Raw genomic sequence first — 24,034 nt, 5'->3', positions numbered from 1 at the left:
AAAAAACAAATTGGTTCATTATAAAACTGTGGCGGGACTAATTAGACTGTGGCGGGCCGCAATTAATGGGAAACACTGCACTACACCAACACTGCAAATTACAGTGAATACATAAATAAATAAGAAGTAAACCCAATCGTGCGGATACACCTATAGTGGAATAGACTGTATTAATATTTATATTTATACCAAAGGTCTAAATATGATATCTCTGTACTGGGACTCTGCTGCACATGAAATATATTTGCTATCCCCGAAGACACGTTTAATTTATAATGTTGCCTGACTAAGTATTGATAACATGCTTAGTATTTTAGAAATAAGAAGTACGTTTTTTTTTTATGAATGTGGGCACTGATATGCGAAAATCTACTAAATGGGTTTTATTTTTATATAAAACAAAAAGAAAAGCGTACACCAGTGGGGGCGGTGGGCAAGTAATGTACGCAGTGGATCCTGAACACCAAGTAACACCGGTATCACGACTGCCACAGCAAGCCTATTCCTCTCAAACACGTCACCAGTAATGTAATGCTCTGTCCTGTGTGTGTGTTGTGTTCCTCAGTGTTGATGCCTCTGTTGGACCTGCTGACCGTACAGCCTGACGCTGCCGTGGCCTCACACGCCTTCTTCGGGCCAAAGAGTCAAATGGGGTAAAAAAATTATAATAATTTTAACCCATGAAATTCTAACCCACTGTAGCTTGTTCTTGATCCTCCGATCATAACCGTTGCTTTCCCTTGTCTCACTGTCCCTCTTCCCCATAACCTTACACACTCATCCCCTCTCCTCTCTTCTCCTTTCCTCCCATCCTCTCTCCCCTCCTCTCCTCTTTTCTCCTCTCATCCCCTCCCTTCTTATCCACTCTCCTCTCATCCCCTCCCCTCTCCTCTCATTCCCTCTCCACTCCTCTCATTCTCTCCTCTCATATCATCCACTCTCCTCTCCTCTCCTCTCCTCTCCTCTCCTCTCCTCTCCTCTCCTCTCCTCTCCTCTCCTCTCCTCTCCTCTCCTCTCCTCTCCTCTCCTCTCCTCTCCTCTCCTCTCCTCTCCATCCATCTCTCCAGGCAGTCCCCAGCCCTGGCTGAGTTGATCGGTCTGTACATAGGGAGGACTCATGCCCTGTGGAGAGAGCCAGGTGTCCTGCTGTGGCTGGAGGAGTGTGTGAAGGAGGCGTTGCATCGGGTCGACACCCAGGACCCTCTGGTGGCAGACTGCCAAGACAAGTAAGAGTTCTGCCAGCTGCTCCGCTACATCCGGTCCATGTGTCTGTCCGGTAAAGGTGTCCGCACACACCGTGTGGGTTTTGTCCACTGTTTACATTTTATTATATGTCAGATTGTGCAACGGGATAGAGGTCAAATATTGCTCGTCAGGCGTTCTGCTGTCGTACTGGGAGACAATGAGGTTGTATCCTGCCTCAGCTACATCCTTTCCACATCACTTTCAGTTTAACTAGTCCTGGTCCACATCACTTTCATCTTTCATCAACTACATCTTCTAACTGTACACCCTCAAGACCCCTATGTTCTGCATCTTCTAACTACACACCCTCAAGACCCCTACGCTCTACATCTTCTAACTACACACCATCAAGACCCCTACAGTACATTCTGCATCTTCTAACTACACATCCTCGAGACCCCTACTCTCTGCATCTTCTAACTACACATCCTCAAGACCCCTACACTGCATCTTCTAACTATACACTCTCAACACCCCTACAGTACGTTCTGCATCTTCTTACTACACACCCTCGAGACCCCTATGCTCTGCATCTTCTAACTACACACCCTCAAGACCCATATGCTCTACATCTTCTCACTACACACCATCAAGACCCCTACAGTACATTCTGCATCTTCTAACTACACATCCTCGAGACCTCTACGCTCTGCATCTTCTAACTACACATCCTTGAGACCCCTACGTTCTGCATCTTCTAACTACACATCCTTGAGACCCCTACGCTCTGCATCTTCTAACTACACACCCTCAAGACCCCTACACCCCTATCAAATTTATTTATATAGCACATTTAAACATGACACTTGTCAACCAAAGTGCTTCACAAAGGATGCTTGGTTCATACACATACAGCTCATTATAGTAATATTCCACAATTATTACATTTGATAGTAATAATGGCACACAGTCATAAATTCACCAACATGCGCATTTGTTGATACATGCAGGATTAGCCTTGAGACAGACGTATGTATGCGTATCACCGCTGCCATGTTTGGCGCAACATCCTGGTGGCCCCCCCCAGCCACAGTAGCTCCGCTGCCATATTTGTCGCGAGCATCCGCGGGAGGGGTGGGTGGAAGTCTCACTGCAAAGTCTTATCAGCAGCTCTCTGGTTCGTCCTTGGTGAGTCGTCCAGAATTAGTTTTGACTGGCAACATTCCTTCCAGCCACGTTGATTTAAATTAGATTTTGAGTAGAGTGAATTATAACTATATTGATTTGAGTGGAGTGAGTTTTAACAACTCCGTCCAAATGACTGAATGTGTTAGTCCAAGTGTCTTAGTCAGTTCATTTTGGTAGGTCCTGTGCACGGTAAACGGATCCAAAATCTTCTTATTGCAATCCAAAAGCTTCGATAATCCAAATGTCCACGTCTTCAAGTTGGTAGCCCGATTGAAATGTCCCAAGAGGCAGAGAGGGTTAGCCTTATTCTGCTTTCTTGGCGAAAATATGTGATCCCCTGATTACCGTAATTTTCGGACTATAAAGCGCACCTGAATATAAGCCGCAGCAGCTAAATTGAATGATGTGTACATATATAAGCCGCACTGGACTATAAGCCGCAGGTGTTTTAATGTTTAATTAAAGCAGTAGGTGGCGATGTAGTTCAAACATGAAGGCCATTTTCAACCAATCAGAAGGGTCGAACGCATCACTACACTTCCTACACTTCCTGCTCAAAAACAGAAACCCACCATCTTTAAATTACCTTGCGTGAACATTTAGCAACATAGCATTTATTTTTCAGCAAGAAACAAAGTGCAATAAACAAAAAAGGATACATTCACTGTGTGTTCTGCCTCATTTGTTGATGAAACAAAACCAACATCAACACAATTTACCACCAAGAGCGGAGAGTTTAGTCTCACAAAAATATCTCTGATGTTGTTAGCTACATGCTAATGTGATTTGCATTTTCCATATAAATAGTTAGCATTTGAGGCTAGCATACATTAACGTAGTAACGTTAACGCTAGTAGAATAAATGGATGAAAACGTTATTTAACAGATTGCAGAATGGGTACAATACAATACGGCTCAATACAAACAATTGTTATGGGGATGCAGACTGTTGTAGTTTGGACTGGGTTCCTTATAACAATAACTTGACAACACATGAGCCGCAGCTACTTGGGACAGCTCTGCTGTAAACACTGGAAATAATCTCGGTTACTATGCCCACACGCAACCACTGCAACCGGGATGCGTACAAAATTTCACCCTGGACTCCGGTTGTAAAAGAACACGGTTGCAGGTGGGTTAACAGTGCAACCGCGCACATTAAGGCTCGGTTACATAACACCCCACGTTCGTGTGGACAGGGCCCTGTTAGCTGTAAAATTCCATAGATTAGCCGCACCGTTATATAAGCCGCAGGGTCGAAAAATTGGGAAAAAGGCGCGGCTTATAGTCCGAAAATTACGGTAGATCCATTTTTCGAGTTGATTTGAGTATAGTCCGACAAACGGCACGAAGCACAGAGCACAGATAGCGGAGAGCGAGAGGAGAATGCGACTGCACCCTAGGAGAGGGAGGGATACAATCTGCATCTTCTAACTACACACCTTCAAGACTCCTACGTTCTGCATCTTCTAACTACACATCATTAAGACCCCTACACCAGGGATCGGCAATAGGCGGCCCGCGGGCCGACATTGGCCCGCCAGCAATAATTTCTGGCCCGTCAGATTATTTTGAGAATATGATATTTATGTGACACGCGGGAAATATTCACTCGGGACGCCAGGGTGTCTTTTATTGTGAAGCTGTATCTATCTACCGGTAGTCATCATGTCTGTCACTATAGCCAATTGAAATGCTAGAAATGGTCACGTGGACTGGGAGAACCAATGGAATAGTCCCACCGGGCCTGTGTATATTTCCCGAACGCACGTTCACTTCCGCGTTCGAGATGCGAGCGAGTTAAAAAGAAAACGGGGAAATATAACGCTTCTTTTAATAAACAGGAGCAATACTTAAAATACGGGTTTATCGCAACAGGTCGGTGATTCTTGCGTGCCGAGCCGACGTCCTCTCTGCATAATATGTGGCGACAACAACAACAACAACAACGAGGCAATGATGACAACTGTGTTCAAGTTGGCAGATAAAGTTCAGATAAAGCATTCAACGCCAATCTGGAATTGGAGGGCGGCGAGTGGATATGACATGTTTCAAACATTAGCAGGGATTTTGGAGGACTTAACAACAAACAAGGTATGGTGAGTCGTGTTTTCATGCATTTTGATCTGTGTTCATCACACGCCGCTGTGATCTGCAACAGCTGATCTGCTGTTCATGATGAATGAATGAATGAATGAAAACTTTATTTAACAGATTGCAGAATGGGTTATGGGTACAATACAGTACGGCGCAATACACACAATTGTTAAGGGGATGCAGACCAGAGAAAAACATTTGTCTTTTTTCAATATCAGTATATTAAATTAGCCATTGTTTTTGATCCTGGCCCGCGAAGCAACGGCTTGGGGAAAATCTGGCCCGCGGCCAAAACTAATTGGCGACCCCTGCCCTACACTCTACATCTTCTAACTACACACCCCCAAGACCCCTACGTTCTGCATCTTCTAACTACACACCATCAAGACCCCTACGCTCTACATCTTCTAACTACACACCCTCAAGACCCCTACGCTCTGCATCTTCTGACCGCCTCAGACCCACAGAATATAACACTCAAGTTCAATACTATTTGACGAGCAATGCCACTTACTCTAAGAGATGTACCCTTCCTGCAAACTTATTGTGTCTCTTGTCGCAAAAATCAGTCATCTAAATGACTAATTGTAAATGTCTACCTCTTCCTGTCTCCTAGGAGGAAGCAGCAAGATAATTCTTAACAACAAGACTCGATTCTAAGCATGTATGCCTCTTTTCATGTCCTAGGAGGAAGCAGAGGTACCAGAGTGCACCACGTAACATTCATCGCCACGTCCTCCTGTCTGAGATCAAAGAAGCCACCGCTACCCTGCCTCTAGTAAGAGATTCAGCCAGTGGTCCAACCTTCCCTGCTGCAATGTCACATTATAACTTCTAGATTAGATTCAAATGTATTGTCATCATCATACAGCACAAGTACAGTACAACAAAAAAGTTTGGCATCCAACCAGAGTGTAAATGTAACGGTAAAGTGCAATAGTAATATACAATGTACAGGTGATTAAACTGGATATAAAATATATAAAGTAATAGTGTAATATTAATATGTACAGTGATACAGGTATAAAGACACTATGGTAGCTGGTAAGTCATACTGGCCAGCGGTATAACTAGTAATAGTAGGTAAAGGATCTACAGGTATGTAAAAAGGAATATATGCAGTTATCTACAGATGTGGATAAATATGGGTGGCTGGGTGGCGCAGCGGTCTAAGCGCTCGTCACCAACGCGTGAGACACCGGTATCAAATCCGGCTGTCAGCGTTGCCTCCGGCTTGGGCCGGCCGTCATACTGACTCAATTGGCAGAGTCAGCGGGAGGGGAGTCGATGGGTGGTAATCTGGTCGTTGTAAACAGCGACTCCTACAGTTCGGTTGGGGGACGCATGCACAGTAGAGACAGGACATGGTGGGGGTAGTGTGAGCCTCCCACACGTTACACCTCGCCAATGAGAGTCCGCGCTGGCAGGTGAAAAGATGTGACAGGCTGCCTCCTCGTGTACCGGAGGAGACACGTGATGCAAGGCTTCTATCCTCCCTACGGCCGACCTGTGGGGGGCATATGCGAGCAACGTTCAAGACAGGGGAGGGGAGAATTGGAAACAGCGAAATTGGGATGGGAGAAAAATAGAAAATAAGGAGAAAAAGTGGATAAAATTTTTTTTTATCTTTCAACAGTGTGTGTCTGGAGAATAGACCCTCCAAACGCCTTCGAGTTACCAGTAACTACGTTTGTATTTGTCATAACATGACAACTCATGACAACTTTTTTAACAGATAAATGTTATCTATAAATCATATTCCTGGAATTGGTGTGTCAGTGAAGGCTGCTCCGAGTGCAGTGACGTAAGAGGCGAGAAGGAGAGATAGGACAGAAGTGCAGCCAGAATGTCTCAGGTTGTGGATCTGAAATAGGTCTCCAAATATAATCAACTTGACGTGCAGAACGCATGATGAGCTTTGTCTGGGCTTTTGAAAATGTAGGGGAGACCTTGCTTGTCACGGAGCAGCCGAGATACGAGAGAAAACTCCATATTCCGAGCCTTTTTTCTTTCTCTCTTGACTTTCCAAAAATTATAACAAATATTTCTTACTGTTGCTTCCCTCATGATTGAATGATCAAGAAAATAGGGTAGGGCTTGAGATATGTAAATTAGAACATCACAGTACAGAACCTTTCATAGTGTGAAATGCACTCTTAGGTGTCGCCTCACTGATAACTGAGGCCATGTCCAGACTAAAACGATTTTGGTCGTTTTAGGCAAAGTATTTGATTGTTTGCACCTTTCTGCCACACGGAACTGCGTTCTGGCAGCCTGAAGACGCTACTTTTTGATACCAGCTCCCAGAGTGCGCAATACTGAAGACGCCTGAAGACGCCCCCCATTGCGTCACCATCTTTACAAGCGATACGCGTCTTCTCCTGAACCGATGACACGATAGCCCACCTCTCCCTTACCCCGCGTGTGAAAACATCACAACAACAATGGCATGTACAGAGTACTACCACCGTCGACAACAGATTGACATCTCCCTTAATCCGCATGCAAACCCAGACAAAAAAGAAAGATGATGATACATATCGTACTTTTCGGACTATAAGCCGCGGCTTTTCCCCCCATTTTTCGACCCTGCGGCTTATATAACGGTGCGGCTAATCTATGGATTTTTACAGCTAACTGGGCGCGCTCCCTAAGCTCTGTGACCGTCAGATCAGACTCCTAAATCTGCTGCAGCAGTGCACGCCATGCTCCTCCTCCTCTCCCTCACGTCAACAAACCATTACGGCAAGAGTAGTGTATGAGCAGCTCAGGGCTCCTCTTTCAACATGCTGCCTACCTACTGTACCCGGCGCTGCTAACTGGCTAACGTTATGAGAGCTAACGTTGCTACCTACTGTACCCGGAGCTGCAAACTGGGAGCTGCTAACTGGCTAACGTTATGAGAGCTAACGTTGCTACCTACTGTACCCGGAGCTGCTAACTGACTAATGTTATGAGAGCTAACGTTGCTACCTACTGTACCCGGCACTGCTAACTGGCTAACGTTATGAGAGCTAACGTTGGTACCTACTGTACCCGGAGCTGCTAACTGGCTAACGTTATGAGAGCTAACGTTGGTACCTACTGTACCCGGCACTGCTAACTGGCTAACGTTATGAGAGCTAACGTTGGTACCTACTGTACCCGGAGCTGCTAACTGGCTAACGTTATGAGAGCTAACGTTGGTACCTACTGTACCCGGAGCTGCTAACTGGCTAACGTTATGAGAGCTAACGTTGCTACCTACTGTACCCGGAGCTGCTAACTGGCTAACGTTATGAGAGCTGACGTTGCTACCTACTGTACCCGGAGCTGCAAACTGGGAGCTGCTAACTGGCTAACGTTATGAGAGCTAACGTTGGTACCTACTGTACCCGGAGCTGCTAACTGGCTAACGTTATGAGAGCTAATGTTGGTACCTACTGTACCCGGAGCTGCTAACTGGCTAACGTTATGAGAGCTAATGTTGCTACCTACTGTACCCGGAGTTGCAAACTGGGAGCTGCTAACTGGCTAACGTTGTGAGAGCTAACGTTGCTACCTACTGTACCCGGAGCTGCAAACTGGCTATCGTTCCTGTTTAAACAAAAAAAATTATAAATGGGAGCTTCCTCAAACAGCCATCTCTTTCCCGTCAATCCCCTCTGTGCACGAACCCTTACATATGGCAATTAAACATTAAAACACCTGCGGCTTATAGTCCAGTGCGGTTTATATATGTACACATCATTCAATTTAGCTGCTGCGGCTTATATTCAGGTGCGGCTTATAGTGCGAAAAGTACGGTATGTCTTATATGTCCTGGCTAGAAGTGTTTATTAACACTTTGAGTGCCAGCGACGAGATTTATCGTTAGTTCATGCCGACCGTTGAGTGCCAGCGACGATAAATCTTGCTTTTTTTATTAGCGATTTGAATTCATATTTCATCAATCTAGTCTCACGTTAGTGCTGCAAACTCTCTCTGAGCTCCATTGGGAAAATACCGCCCCCTATCGTCTCTCCCTGTTGTACTGCACCCCTTTGGAATGGATTGGATGAAACACATGGGGGGGGGGGGGCGAATCCAGCTTCCTCATTTTACTTCTCAGACAAGTCACCAGAGAGGATCAGATTAATTGCAGAGCCCCAAAACAGCGTGGAATACATATTTCCAGTACCCAGCGTTGGCTCAATAAAAGCGATCGATATTTCGAATGGCGATCAGGAATTGGAATAATCTTTTTGGAGAAAATCTGATCTGAGATAAGAAATCTATTTTACCAGTCTTAGGATAATCAGAACTTTTTTCACAGAGATATCAACGTGTGCCCTGTGTGTGTGCTGATCAGGAAATGAGACAATTGATTTTTCAGCTCGCTTCTATAGCGTGCATAAGTACATATATACTATCGATAATCTAGCGTTTATTTGAAAACTATTCATAAATAGGCCGAAAAATGACCGTTTTAGTGTATTCCAGTAAAGGGCGATTATCACAGAATCTTCATATTTTCCTGAAATTTAAAAAAAATTGCGTTTTTCAAAATGGTATAAAACTAAATGAACCGATTAAAAAAAAATCGTTTCGACAATGTTGACTGCAAACAAGTAATTGATAAGCGACGGCCAGATTAGACACAGCCATAATTTAAGACATAGTTTATGCGTTTGCAAATATGAGAGCTCTATCATTGAAGTGGACGCTGCATACGGAGCCTTTTAGCGCTCTGCATGGCTGGCACTCAAAGTGTTAAACACCGGGAGTTATTATTAAACAACAATGGCATGTTCCTGTTACAGAAGCTATTGAGCTTGATTGGGAGGCTACTGTGATGCAATACACGATACTAACTAGAGATTAGCGTCACATAGCTGGCCTTTTTCTGAAAACCCAAGCACATATTGTTCCATAGCATACGCCTTCAGTTGATCATGACAAATCCTCTCTTACCTTGACGATGAAAAAGCCTCCATAATTTAGTAAATAAAGCTGTAGCCAGCCAGCTAGCATTGATGCTATTCAAAATGCTATCCACATTAGCTAAATAGCTAACCAACTAAATACAATAGACAGTGGTATCCTGAGGTAACGTTAAATACAGACAACGTTTGCTAGTCGAAATGACTGGACACACACAGGGACAAGTTAAACATCAATCAATAAATGTATTCCAACAGGTAGTTTGAGCTGCATGTGAGCCGCGGCCTTTCTCTCCTCTCCTTCGGAGACTATCCAATCCAATCCACTTTATTTATATAGCACATTTAAAACAACAAAGTTGACCAACGTGCTGTACAAGTCCACAAACATAGGATAAAACATAAAACATAAAAATTGAATAAAAGCACACAATAAAACAGTACAATGTGTCACATAAAAAAGGCCAGTCTCTCAAAAACGGGTTAAAAAACAAAAGCCAGAGCAAATAAGTGTGTTTTGAGGCGTGATTTAAACACCTGCAGAGTGGGGGCCTGCCTAACATGCAGTGGCAGCTCATTCCAGAGCTTTGGGGCTGCCACTGCAAAAGCACGGTCCCTCCTAAGCTTCAGCCTGGAGTTTGGAACGGCCAAGAGGAGCTGGTCAGAGGACCTGAGGGACCTTGGAGGAACATAGGGTTCCAGCAGGTCTGAGAGGTAACCCGGTGCCAAGCCGTTCAAACATTTAAAAACAAACCGTAAAACCTTAAAATCAATCCTAAAACGCACAGGAAGCCAGTGGAGGGCAGCCAGCACAGGGGAAATGTGCTCCCGCTTTCGCGTTCCCGTCAGCAGACGGGCAGCGGCGTTTTGCACCAACTGCAAACGAGAGAGGGAGGCCTGACTGACGCCCACGTACAGGGCATTACAGTAATCAAGTTGGAAAAAGCTCCTTCCCACGACAGTATTGATCTGCTTGTCCAACTTTAGGTCACAATCAAATTTTACCCCTAGGTTGGTGACTGTTGGCTTCACAAAAAGCCCAAGAGGGCCCAAGTCACCAGGAGGAGGCACATGACCATTGCTGGGACCAAACACCATGACCTCTGTTTTACTGTCATTGAGACAAAGACAGTTTGATGCCAGCCATGCCTTAACATCGTCAAGGCATGCTAATAGTGGTTTTACCGGGTTGATCGTGTTTCTTTTTAATGGCATGTAAATCTGGCTGTCATCTACGTAGCAGTGAAAGGAGACGCCATGCTTTCGAAGTATAGGCCCTAAGGGGAGCAGGTACAACACAAATAGAATTGGCCCGAGAATTGAGCCTTAGGGAACCCTGCAGGGGAGAGGTGCTGTGGAGGATACAGCGTCGCCCAGGCTAACACAAAAACTTCTAAAAACAAATATGATCTAAAAAACTCCAGGGCTTGGCCTTTAATGCCAACCCAGTGCTCCAAACGGGAGAGCAGAATACTGTGATCCACTGTGTCGAAGGCAGCAGTGAGATCTAAAAGTACGAGGATAAGGGAGTCACCAGAGTCAGTGGCGAGAAGGATATCATTAAAACTCTTAAAAGTGCAGTCTCTGTACTGTGCAGTGCTCTAAAACCAGATTGGAAGACCTCCAGAATGCCAGGTGTGTCAAGGAAAGACATTAATTGTAAAAGTACAATTTTTTCCAGAATTTTGGATAAAAACGGGAGCTTGGAGATAGGCCTGAAATTAGAGAGGACAGAGGCGTCCAGGCTAGGCTTTTTAATAAGCGGTTGCACCACAGCATGTTTAAAATGTACAGGTATATCACCTGCAAGGCTGTTGTTCATAATTGTTAGGACATTTGGTCCTATGACCCTGCTGACCTCTTTGATAAGGTATGGGGGGAGGACGTCTAGGGGGGAGCCTGAGGGCTTCATATGGGTAATAATTTCCTCTAGCTGAGCAAGGGACACAGGCTCAAACTGGCTAAAGGTGGCAGGGCAGGTGACAGTAGTAGTAGAATGGTCACATGTAGGGGTGGACGTGCTAGCTCTAATGTTGGCAACTTTGTCAATAAAAAACTGAATAAAAAGCTCACATGTTTCAGTGGAAGCTTCAAGACAAACAGGCTGGGGGACATCAAGAATATGATTAATCGTTTTAAAAAGAACACAAGGCTTGTGGCAGTTGTTTAAAATGATATCAGAAAAATGCTTTGTTTTTTCAGCCTTAACAGTTTGCTGATATCTACACCAGCTGTCCCTCAGAATGTCGAAAGACACCTGCAGCTTGTCCTTTTTCCACTGTCGTTCAGCCCTCCTGCACTCTCGTCTGGCTTCACGAGTGCTGTCGTTCAACCAGGGCTCAGGTTTAGGTTTGGAGCGCCTGGTTTTTAATGGAGCGATGGTATCAAGGATCTCCAGACAGGTGGAGTCAAACCTGGTTAATTCCTCTGTGTTAACACACACGGGGATAGCTGAGCTAGTTACAGTAGCGCTAGTAAAAGCGGATGAGAAAAGTACAGCAGTGGAAGGGTTAAACATACGGCATCGGCGGGCCGGTGCAGATGGTTTGTCAATACAGCATGGGAGAGCTACATCAAATAAAACAGGCATGTGGTCAGAGAAAAAAGCATCACAGACTTCAATATTAGAAACGGGTAGACCATATGATAGGACAAGATCAAGTGTGTGCCCGTGTTCTTGTGTGGGACCAGACACAGACTGCACAAGATCGAATGAGTCAATAAGATTTAAAAAGTCTCTATCCAACGGCTTAGAAGGACAGCACACGTGTATGTTCATGTCACCCAGGATTAAGACGCAGTCATATTTAGGCATAATTTCTGCCAAGAAATCAGAGTTATAATGTTATAAAGAAATCAGAGAAATAATGTTACGTTAGCTCGAAAAGCACAGAACCGGCCCACACAAGTTAAGCTGCTAGCAACAGACACAATTTGGTCAGTATTGTCATTTGGACAAGCAAAGCCATTACTTTAAGTTGCAGGCAAGAAAGACAAGTCTGTCCACTGTCTCTGGTTTTAAAACTGCCCTGTTGCAGGTAAAAAAAAAAACGATTTTTTTTTAAATTTCGATTTTCGATATAGATTATTAAAATATATCGCGATATTTATCGTTATATCGCCCAGCCCTATGATGGGTGTTTCCTCTCAGGAGGTGATGATTAGCTTGTGATGTGTGTTTCCTCTCAGGAGGTGATGATTAGCTTGTTGATGTGTGTTTCCTCTCAGGATGATTAGCTTGTGATGTGTGTTTCCTCTCAGGAGGTGATGATTAGCTTGTGATTTGTGTTCTCAGGAGGTGATGATTAGCTTGTTGATGTTTGTTCTCAGGAGGTGATGATTAGCTTGTTGTTGTTTGTTCTCAGGAGGTGATGATTAGCTTGTTGTTTGTTCTCAGGAGGTGATGATTAGCTTGTTGATGTTTGTTCTCAGGAGGTGATGATTAGCTTGTTGATGTTTGTTCTCAGGAGGTGATGATTAGCTTGTTGATGTTTGTTCTCAGGAGGTGATGATTAGCTTGTTGATGTTTGTTCTCAGGAGGTGATGATTAGCTTGTTGATGTTTGTTCTCAGGAGGTGATGATTAGCTTGTGATGTGTGTTTCCTCTCAGGAGGTGATGCTTAGCTTGTGATGTGTGTTTCCTCTCAGGAGGTGATGATTAGCTTGTGATGTGTGTTTCCTCTCAGGAGGTGATGCTTAGCTTGTGATTTGTGTTTCCTCTCAGGAGGTGATGATTAGCTTGTGATGTGCGTTTCCTCTCAGGATGATTAGCTTGTGATGTGTGTTTCCTCTCAGGAGGTGATGATTAGCTTGTGATTTGTGTTCTCAGGAGGTGATGATTAGCTTGTTGATGTTTGTTCTCAGGAGGTGATGATTAGCTTGTTGTTGTTTGTTCTCAGGAGGTGATGATTAGCTTGTTGTTTGTTCTCAGGAGGTGATGATTAGCTTGTTGATGTTTGTTCTCAGGAGGTGATGATTAGCTTGTTGATGTTTGTTCTCAGGAGGTGATGATTAGCTTGTTGATGTTTGTTCTCAGGAGGTGATGATTAGCTTGTTGATGTTTGTTCTCAGGAGGTGATGATTAGCTTGTTGATGTTTGTTCTCAGGAGGTGATGATTAGCTTGTGATGTGTGTTTCCTCTCAGGAGGTGATGCTTAGCTTGTGATGTGTGTTTCCTCTCAGGAGGTGATGATTAGCTTGTGATGTGTGTTTCCTCTCAGGAGGTGATGCTTAGCTTGTGATTTGTGTTTCCTCTCAGGAGGTGATGATTAGCTTGTGATGTGCGTTTCCTCTCAGGAGGTGATGATTAGCTTGTGGTGTGTGTTTCCTCTCAGGAGGTGATGATTAGCTTGTGATGTGAGTTTCCTCTCAGGAGGTGATGATTAGCTTGTGATTTGTGTTTCCTCTCAGGAGGTGATGATTAGCTTGTGATGTGTGTTTCCTCTCAGGAGGTGATGATTAGCTTGTGATGTGTGTTTCCTCTCAGGAGGTGATGATTAGCTTGTGATGTGTGTTTCCTCTCAGGAGGTGATGATTAGCTTGTTGATGTTTGTTCTCAGGAGGTGATGATTAGCTTGTTGATGTGTGTTTCCTCTCAGGAGGTGATGATTAGCTTGTGATTTGTGTTTCCTCTCAGGAGGTGACCACTCAGCCAGTGATGGGCTTTGACCCTCTTCCACCGCTGGACTCTGTGACCTCTTATGTTCGACCTGAAAGGTAAAGAATAACCTGCAGATCTGGACGCATAACAATGTACTGTATGAAAACAGCATGTGCTCGGAAAATGATAGATTTATTTATTTAGTTTATACTCAACAATATTACTGTTTTTGCCATGTGACACCTACATCTGTCTTACTGTGTGTGTGTGTGTGTGTGTGTGTGTGTGTGTGTGTGTGTGTGTGTGTGTGTGTGTGTGTGTGTGTGTGTGTGTGTGTGTGTGTGTGTGTGTGTGTGTGTGTGTGTGTGTGTGTGTGTGTGTGTGTGTGTGTGTGTGTGTGTGTGTGTTGGGTCAACAGGCCAAGTGTCGGAGCCTCCAATGAGAGCACTTTATCGCTGTTCTTCCGTTCTCTGTTGCCAAACTTCAACCTTCAGGTGAGTGGGAGGAGTTTTTACTCTGAGGGCCGTGAGGCTCTAGGTTTGATGTGTGGAATAGAACCTGAAACGTGATGTGGAAGAGCACAGTCAAAGGTCAGTAGCGGTAAGGCCAGACACAAGGTTGAAGGTCAGTAGCGGTAGGGCCAGACACAAGGTTGAAGGGTCAGTAGCGGTAAGGCCAGACACAAGGTTGAAGGTCAGTAGCGGTAAGGCCAGACACAAGGTTGAAGGGTCAGTAGCGGTAAGGCCAGACACAAGGTTGAAGGGTTATCAGTGTCCTCTGATGACGTCACGGGAGGAGATATTCAAACTCATTAACTCTCAATAACTGTCAAATTGTCTCCTTGATACAGTGATGGGTACCATAACGGTCACCGGTGATACATCTCAGGACAGAATGATATACAGTTCAGAGTCTAGTATAAATAAAAGCAATGGAATTTTCCTCTGCGTCATCCTTTTGTGCACATTAATTGAACGGTTGTAGTCCATAAAGAGCGGCTGAGCTCATCCATAGTCTATATCAGGGGTCCTTACCTTTTTGACATGAAGTGCCTGTTTGAAATATAGTTGCAACTAGTGTGCCTCAACAATATTCCATGCATCGTAAAAAAACATTTCTCATAATCAGGTATTTTTAATGATAATTTTTACATTATTACATCATTATTGTTATTGTTATTATTAACAATATTATTATGATGGTTGTTTCAACCCTAAATCTGAGTTGGGGCGGGGGTGCAATGCAAACAAACAGTTTTGCTTTACTGAGCTCCGTTATCTGGGGGCTGTAGTTGGTCACTTTAAGCTGCACACCGGAGCATCTTTTAATCCAGCTGTTTGCTGTTCTCTGATATTTTCTGACATTTCGTTGATGCGTCGCTTGACACTTCAAGCTGACATGGGGATATCTTTTATCCTTGATTTGATTGTTTCTTTGTTTGGCAAGCCTTCAAACAAAACATCTGAGCTACAGAGAAAAGCCTCCTTGATATACTCGACTTTAAAAAAAAAGAACCTGTGGGAGGATTTCAACAAGATAAATGCGACAACAGTGCAAAATATTTCACTATAATATTTCAAAGCAAAAAGAAAAAAAATATATTATAATATTAGTATTGTTATTTTTTATTTTTTTAATGCTGCCCCATTAAATGTGCCAATGAAAATGCCCCTGCGTGCCTATGCAGTCACGCGTGCCTAGGGTTGCCTACCCCTGGTCTATATTGTCCTCGGCAACAATTTTATGTTTGCTGTGTCTGCTTCATTAGTGCACCCCCCCCTCGTCCCCCCCTGTGTGGGTTTCTGTGTACCAGAGATAAATATATAGGAAAACCAGATGGGGACAAACACACCTGGGCACTAAAAAACTAAAAGCATTATTATTATAATTTTTTTTTTTGAAAACCGATACAGATATTTTCCGATATCACATTTTAATGCCAATATCGGACATCCCTAGTAGAAAGACATAAATATAGGCAATAAAATGTTACCTGAATATAAAAATATGAGAAGAAATAAACAGTGTAAACAATATAATAAAATCTGAATATAAAAATATGAGAAAAATAAAATGAACTCTGAATATAACAATTACAGGACGGTCTCACAGTGGCTGTATGACGCGACAGAGACAGGGCGGTCCCACAGTGGCTGTATGACAGGACAGAGACAGGATGGTCCCACAGTGGCTGTATGACAGGATGGTCCCACAGTGGCTGTATGACAGGACAGAGACAGGATGGTCTCACAGTGGCTGTATGACAGGACAGAGACAGGATGGTCCCACAGTGGCTGTATGACAGGACAGAGACAGGACGGTCTCACAGTGGCTGTATGACAAGATGGTCCCACAGTGGCTGTATGACAGGACAGAGACAGGATGGTCTCACAGTGGCTGTATGACAGGACAGAGACAGGATGGTCCCACAGTGGCTGTATGACAGGACAGAGACAGGACGGTCTCACAGTGGCTGTATGACAGGATGGTCCCACAGTGGCTGTATGACAGGACAGAGACAGGATGGTCCCACAGTGGCTGTATGACAGGACAGAGACAGGATGGTCTCACAGTGGCTGTATGACAGGACAGAGACAGGATGGTCCCACAGTGGCTGTATGACAGGACAGAGACAGGATGGTCCCACAGTGGCTGTATGACAGGACAGAGACAGGACGGTCTCACAGTGGCTGTATGACAGGACAGAGACAGGATGGTCCCACAGTGGCTGTATGACAGCACAGAGACAGGATGGTCTCACAGTGGCTGTATGACAGGATGGTCCCACAGTGGCTGTATGACAGCACAGAGACAGGATGGTCCCACAGTGGCTGTATGACAGGACAGAGACAGGATGGTGTCACAGTGGCTGTATGACAGGATGGTCCCACAGTGGCTGTATGACAGCACAGAGACAGGATGGTCTCACAGTGGCTGTATGACAGGATGGTCCCACAGTGACTGTATGACAGGACAGAGACAGGATGGTCTCACAGTGGCTGTATGACAGGACAGAGACAGGATGGTCTCACAGTGGCTGTATGACAGGACAGAGACAGGATGGTCCCACAGTGGCTGTATGACAGGATGGTCCCACAGTGGCTGTATGACAGCACAGAGACAGGATGGTCTCACAGTGGCTGTATGACAGGATGGTCCCACAGTGACTGTATGACAGGACAGAGACAGGATGGTCTCACAGTGGCTGTATGACAGGACAGAGACAGGATGGTCTCACAGTGGCTGTATGACAGGACAGAGACAGGATGGTCTCACAGTGGCTGTATGACAGGATGGTCCCACAGTGGCTGTATGACAGGATGGTCCCACAGTGAAGAAGGCAGCCCTGTGCCACTCTACACCTGCACATCTTCTCCAGGCTTGGCCCCATCTGGTGTCATGTGACGGGCATGTAGGGAACTGTAAACAGGATACCTCTTCCTCTAGCTTTTGGTATGGTCCTCCCATTCTTTCACACAATATGTCTTCCTATCTATTTCACAGCTCAAGTAGTTTTGCCCTACAATACAAAGGTGCAGATGAGGGTCTGTATGGCCTATCGGTTATAATATGGGTTATATATATAATATGGATTGCCTATATTTAATAACAAAATTAGGCAATAAAAAAAATATAAAGATAGATATATTTGAAGAATGAAAGATATAATTCATCCTCAAGAACATCTCCCAAAGCATCTCACCAATTTATCCAAAGACTACTTTCCCACATTATGTCTCAGGATTATTCCATACAGACACACATATCTGCATATAGGAAGAGTCCTTGTTATGTGCCATACCTTCCTGGAGTGGTCCAAGATAGGATCCATGTCCAAGATAGGATCCATGTCCAAGATAGGATCCATGTCCAAGATAGGATCCATGTCCAAGATGGGATCCATGTCCAAGATGGGTTCTATTTCCAAGACAGTGGCTCAGGAGGTAGAGCAGTCATCTTGTAGTCAGAAGGTTCCCGGTTCGATTCCCGCTCCTCCCGGGCAGCGTGTCGAAGTGTCCTTGAGCAAGACACTTAACCCCTAATTGCTCCCGATGTGCAGGTTGGCACCTTGCATGGTCGCCGCCGCCATCCGTGTGTGAATGTGCGAGTGAAAAATTGTAAAGTTTTATCCCAACATTTGATAAAAGCATTATATAAAGGCACCATTTAACATATAAATGTGCCATTTACCAAGATAGGATCCATGTCCAAGAAAGGATCCATGTCCCTCCCACATCAACTGATTGTAAATAGCAGCGTGAGATGATTGTAAATAGCAGATGATTGTAAAGAGCAGCGTGAGAGGATTGTAAATAGCAGATGATTGTAAATTGCGTGAGATGATTGTAAATAGCAGCGTGAGATGATTGTAAATAGCAGATGATTGTAAATAACCGTGAGATTATTGTAAATAGCAGCGTGAGATGATTGTAAATAGCAGATGATTGTAAATAGCAGCGTGAGATGATTGTAAATAGCAGCGTGAGATGATTGTAAATAGCAGATGATTGTAAATAACCGTGAGATTATTGTAAATAGCAGCGTGAGATGATTGTAAATAGCAGATGATTGTAAATAGCAGCGTGAGATGATTGTAAATAGCAGATGATTGTAAATAGCAGCGTGAGATGATTGTAAATAGCAGCGTGAGATGATTGTAAATAGCAGATGATTGTAAATAGAGAGAATGCTCGTGCCTTGACTCGGGTCGTATTGAATTCCTAATAGATTGATGACGGTGCACCCATCGCCCTTTGGTTAACTCAAAAGTCCCAAATGGAAAGGATAATCCGATTTCACACGGTTGTAGTCGAGACTTGGGGCAACATTTAGATGCAAAAACCTTGTTGTTGGCTCCTATTTAATACATTAATCGCCAAAAACTAGTTAACTCGTTTTTATGAGCGTTATTTCTTTTATTCGCTATATCTATTCATAATTCATGGCTGCAGACCCTGGTGAATGTGTCTGGGCTTGCAGACGGCCAACACCGCCCTCTACTGCCTTGCGGAGCTATTGCACTCTATTGGAAACGGTCTGGTGTGTTTTCTGAGCCGTGGGGGCGGGGTTTAAATACTCGGGCGAGGCAGGGGCCTACAACGATGGCATGGAACACTAACCCCGCCCGCCCGTTCATGTGTAACGCTCGGTAATGTCGGGGACAGGATCGCTGTGGATAACTGGAATGGCGATCAGATAATTGGATTCTTTTTTTTGCATTACATTAGAGACAAGGTAAGAACACTATATAAAATCTTGCGTTGATCTGATATTTCTTTCTCCCGCGATCAAAGCTACGAGGGCCATTTCATGTATGCACAAGGAGACATAATAATGATAATCTAGCGTTGATTTCAGGATGATTCGATAATCAGCCGAAAAATTACAACGTGATAACTGGATTACACTAAAATGTCCTTTTCTCATCTTTTCCTGGAATTACTCAGAATCACCCAAACCATACTCCTATTCAAAACGGTATAAAACGGAAATGTACAGATGAAAAAACAATCTGTTTTTTGCATGTTGACCAGAAGCAACTCACTGACAGTCGACGGCGTTATTAGATCCATAACTATAATATAAAATACAGTTTTAGGACTCGCAAGTTTGGCATTCTAAAACTAGATCCATTGAATAAAGACCTGGCGCTGAAGGGGGATCAGCGCCCCCTGCTGCTGGCGGGCATTGTGTTAAGGAGAGTAGCCATTTGAAAGAAAAACGCCGACACCATTTTGACAGGCATTTCTCCAGCAAATCACCAACCGATGAATGCCATTGTGTGGCATTCTATCAATTGAAAGTATCATCTGGGACTTTACCTTTTTGTGAGGGAAGTGGCCTGAAAATGTAAGGAGCCGAATATCATTTGGGGGCGGAGCTCACATTTGTTTACATTACGGCAGAACGTTTGATCTCCCTATCCAGATACATTGGTTTCCAGTACAGCCACAGAGAAATCACGTTGTGGGTTTAGTTAACGCTACAGTTATCCAATCCAACTTTATTTATAAAGCGCTTTAACAGCCGCAGGGGCACAAAGTGCTGTACAGAGGGAGGATATAAAAAAGAAAAAACTATAAGCAGCACTAAAAATAGACAAAAGAACAAGAGTACAAAAAAAAAAGTAAACATAGGCAGCAATACAAATTTAAATAGATCAGAGTACTTAAAAATATTAAAAAGCAAAGGACACAGTAACAAAACGATACAACAATAAGATCATAAAATCAACAAGCTACATGATGTCGAAAGCCAGAGAGAAAAGGTGGGTCTTAAGGAGGCCTTTGAAATGGGACAGTGATGAGGCCTGCCTAATCTGCAGCGGCAGCTCGTTCCACATTTTGGGGGTGACAACGGAGAAAGCACGGTCCCCCCTGAGCTTACGCCTAGTTTTAGGCAATACTAGGAGCAGCTGGTCAGCTGACCTGAGAGAGCGAGAGGGTGTATAGACCTGCAACAGCTCAGAGAGGTAGGGTGGGGCAAGGTCATGAAGAGCTTTAAAAGCAAATAAAAGAATTTTCAAATGAATCCTAAAGTGCACAGGGATGTACTTTATCATAAATATTACCGGTAGGTACCATAGACATCTTATGGCCCCTGAATGTCCCCAGGGGGATTAATAAAGATCCATTATCTTATCATATCCTAATGCAGCACAGGTCCAACCATATTTACCCTCATGTATTTATGGAGAGGAAGAGACACAATCACATTAAGGAAGATTAGATGACACAGGTATCCATTAGCGGTCGACTGATCGGTTCATCAATCAGCCATATTCACATGTTGGCGGTAATAATTTGTTCTTAATTGACCTGCCTGATTGATTGATTGATTGATTGAAAACTTTATTAACAGATTGCAGAATGGGTACAATACAGTACGGCTCAATACAAAACAACTGCTAAGAGGATGCAGACCAGAAAAAGACTTTCGTCTTGTTTACATCTGGGTCCCCCATTTTCAATTAATCAGGACATGAATGGTTTAATAAAGGTTAAATCAAATTGAAAATATAATGATCTACCTAGCTTAGCTGGTTGATGACTAGGTTTGCACTTGCTAACATTACAATCGCCAACTAGGAATCGTGTTTTCTCTCTAAAAGACCAGAATCAATCGGATTATACATTTTTGTTATTCAGCCACATGGGTGTGGTCACCGGCCCATCGGCTCAAATTCTCTAGGTTATAATTCTGAATAAATGTATTAGATACAAAATGTATTGTCATCATACACAGGGTTCGCACAAGGTAATTTAAGTGCTTAAAGTGCTTGATTTTTTTCAGACAAAAGTCTAGGCCTGGAATTCCTTGAAAACAGCAAATCTTTTAACAAGGTGCTTAAAAAGTCCTTGAAATTCAAATCAACCATTCGCATTTAATGTTTTGTTCATCCATGATCAAATTGTTCTGAATCAAAAGGGCGGTCGGGTGGCGTAGCGGAGATTGCGCTCGTCACCAATGCAAGAGGCTGCGGTCTCGACTCCCGGAGTCAGCATTGCCTGCGGCTTGGGCCGATCGTCATACTAACTCGTTTGGCTGAGTTAGCGGGAGGGAAGTCGTGGGTGGTAATCTGGCGTTGTGGACAGGTCTGGGCGCCTGCTCAGCGAAAGGCAGGAAATGGTGAAGGCAACGTGACCTCCCACGCGTTACACTTCACCAATGAGAGTCCTCGCTGCCAGGTGAAAAGAGAGCCGCTGGCTGTCTCTGCATGTGTCGGAGGAAGCATGTGGTAGACTTCAGGGTTCCCTTGTACCGACCAGTAGGGGGAACATGCGCACAACGACCAGGTAGGGGAGGGGGGGATTGGCATAACGAAAAAAAAATGGGGATGGGGAGAAAAGCATAGAAAATCAGGCGGAGAAAAAGAGGATACAAAATGTTTATAAAATCTGACGAGCCGCTGTCTCGTGCACTCCAACTCCTTTTCCTCATTTCTTCGCGTGTGATGCTCTAGCTTGCTCTAGCTGGCAAGCAGGCCAAGAAGATGCTTAAAAAAACTGCATTTAAAAGTGAATTGTATCCTTCGAGTGAAAAGACGTTTGGCATCCAACCAGAGTGCAAATGTAACAGTGCAATAGTAATATACAATGTACAGGTGATTAGACTGGATATCAACAGTAGGTAAGGGATATGTACAGATATAGATATATTAAGGGATATGTACAGATATAGTATCTACAGATATGTAAAAAGAGTTATGTACAGACAGATATATATATGGTAAGTATATATATATATATATATATATATATATATATATATATATATATATATATATATATATATATACACACTGTATATATATGGTATATATATATTGACATACCTAAACCTTTTATTGTACCTAAATTAAAAACAATTCTGTAATTTCTGAGTTACTAACTGGTGAAAGAAAATGCAATGCAGTTACATTCTGGAAATACATTTGCAGGAGATGGCTGAAATACGTCATGTTCCCATTCCAATATTAAACTTTAATATTCATCAGTGTGTGAGTGAATGTGAGCAGCAAAATTGTAAAGCGATTTGGATAAAAGCGCTATATAAAATGCACCATTTACGCTTTAAGGAGATCTTTTATTCTCAGGACATTAACTCTTTGGAATAACCTGCCTCAAAACCTCTGCTGCATTTACAGTAGATTCACTAGATTCACAAAATAATCTTAAATTGTATTTAACATTGTAAAGTATTTTTTGTTATTAAAAAAAAAAAAAAACTGTGCTTGCATGTAATATTAGCCATCTTAATTGTTAGTTTCATTATGCATTGTGTGTTGAGTACTGACTTTTAATAATTTTGTTTTGCAATAACAATCTTTTTTTTGTTTTTTTTTTTTTTTTTGTGACCCCAGGAAGACTAGCTGGTTGCTATGGCACCAGCTAATGGGGATCAAATATCAAATATATTACAGTATATATAAAAGAAAATAAGATGTCGAGTTCCCCTCTTGGGGAACGAACACATAACGTACATTATGGACCCTTTTTCCTGTGGTCGATTAGTACTTTATTTACGTTTTCTGATCCAAAACACCTACAGTAGAGGAATTGATGCATGTGTTTTATTCTCTGGTCAGGGCGGACAGAGACTGGACGATGACCTGGAGGTGGCTCAAGCCGGCCGGGAGCTGAACCAGGAAGTGAACCGTCTGATGGTGGCCATGAGGGACATGCTGGCTAACATCCAGTTTCAGGAGCCGCCCAGAGAAGACAACCCTTACAGGGATGAGGACGAATGGGACTGAGGGAGGAGGAGGAGGAGGAGGAGGAGGAGGAGGAGGAGGAGGAGCAGCAGCCACCCACCCATCCACCCAGCGAAGACTACCCTTCACGGGGTACAGGGACGAATGCGACTGAGGGAGGAAGAGGAGGAGGAATGTAACGAGAAGGTGCCACAGCAGGAGACAAATTAACTTTCATTAGAACGCAGTTGTTCACGATGAGATGGATTTCGATGGCAAAACGGAGTACAAATTTCCACTTTCTAAAACCAATTCAGTCACAGGTCACTGAAATGACATAATCCATAACTCAAGGAATATCAATGACATTATTAGCTCTTGTCAAGCCTCCTGCTACTCAGAATGTTATGTTGAAGGAACATTGGTTATTGCAATTTCAATATTTAAAGGTGCTATAGATAACAACTAATGTAGAGTAATCATAAAGAAAAATAATAATAATAATAATACATCCATAGAGCTTTTAGAAAGGTGTGGAATAAAAGTATTGCCCCCCAAAAAAATTATTGATTCATGAATTTATCATTTATAAAATGTTGTTGTTTACATGTTTCATGTAAATGCACCTGTAATGCAATGCAGGAATGCACCTGCTTGGATAAATGACGAGCTGGTGCTCTAGTGTGACATTTAGTGGCTGAATGTTATCTATAGCACCTTTAACATGGCAGTAATTTTACAGATTGATGATTGTCATTGTAATAAAGAAAGCTTTCATTCTGATCCAGATAGTTCTTAACCTGTCAGTCTCTTAAACTCTCCGTAGTAGAAACAATGTTGCTTTTGGTGAATGGATGATATTGAACCAAA

General features: G+C 43.4%; 1 protein-coding gene across 1 annotated transcript in view; it reads left to right on the top strand.

Annotated features, from left to right (window-relative positions):
• The window catches only part of tcf25 (TCF25 ribosome quality control complex subunit), a gene marked incomplete at its 3' end in the record, with an annotated part of 93,238 nt that extends 70,011 nt beyond the window's left edge, over positions 1–23,227 (top strand). The window contains exons 13-18 of the mRNA XM_084308656.1: positions 566–653; positions 1,068–1,226; positions 5,158–5,248; positions 14,008–14,087; positions 14,390–14,465; positions 23,060–23,227. Coding sequence (XP_084164782.1) covers positions 566–653; positions 1,068–1,226; positions 5,158–5,248; positions 14,008–14,087; positions 14,390–14,465; positions 23,060–23,227 — 662 coding nt within the window. The remainder of the gene's footprint in view (positions 1–565; positions 654–1,067; positions 1,227–5,157; positions 5,249–14,007; positions 14,088–14,389; positions 14,466–23,059) is intronic.
• Between the last annotated feature and the right edge of the window lie 807 nt (positions 23,228–24,034).

This window comes from Notolepis coatsorum (assembly GCF_963971535.1).
Source record: "Notolepis coatsorum genome assembly, chromosome: 2".
NCBI classification, from domain to species: Eukaryota; Metazoa; Chordata; class Actinopteri; order Aulopiformes; family Paralepididae; genus Notolepis; species Notolepis coatsorum.
Note: the sequence above shows the minus strand (reverse complement) of the source record. Positions and strands in the feature narration are given on the sequence as shown.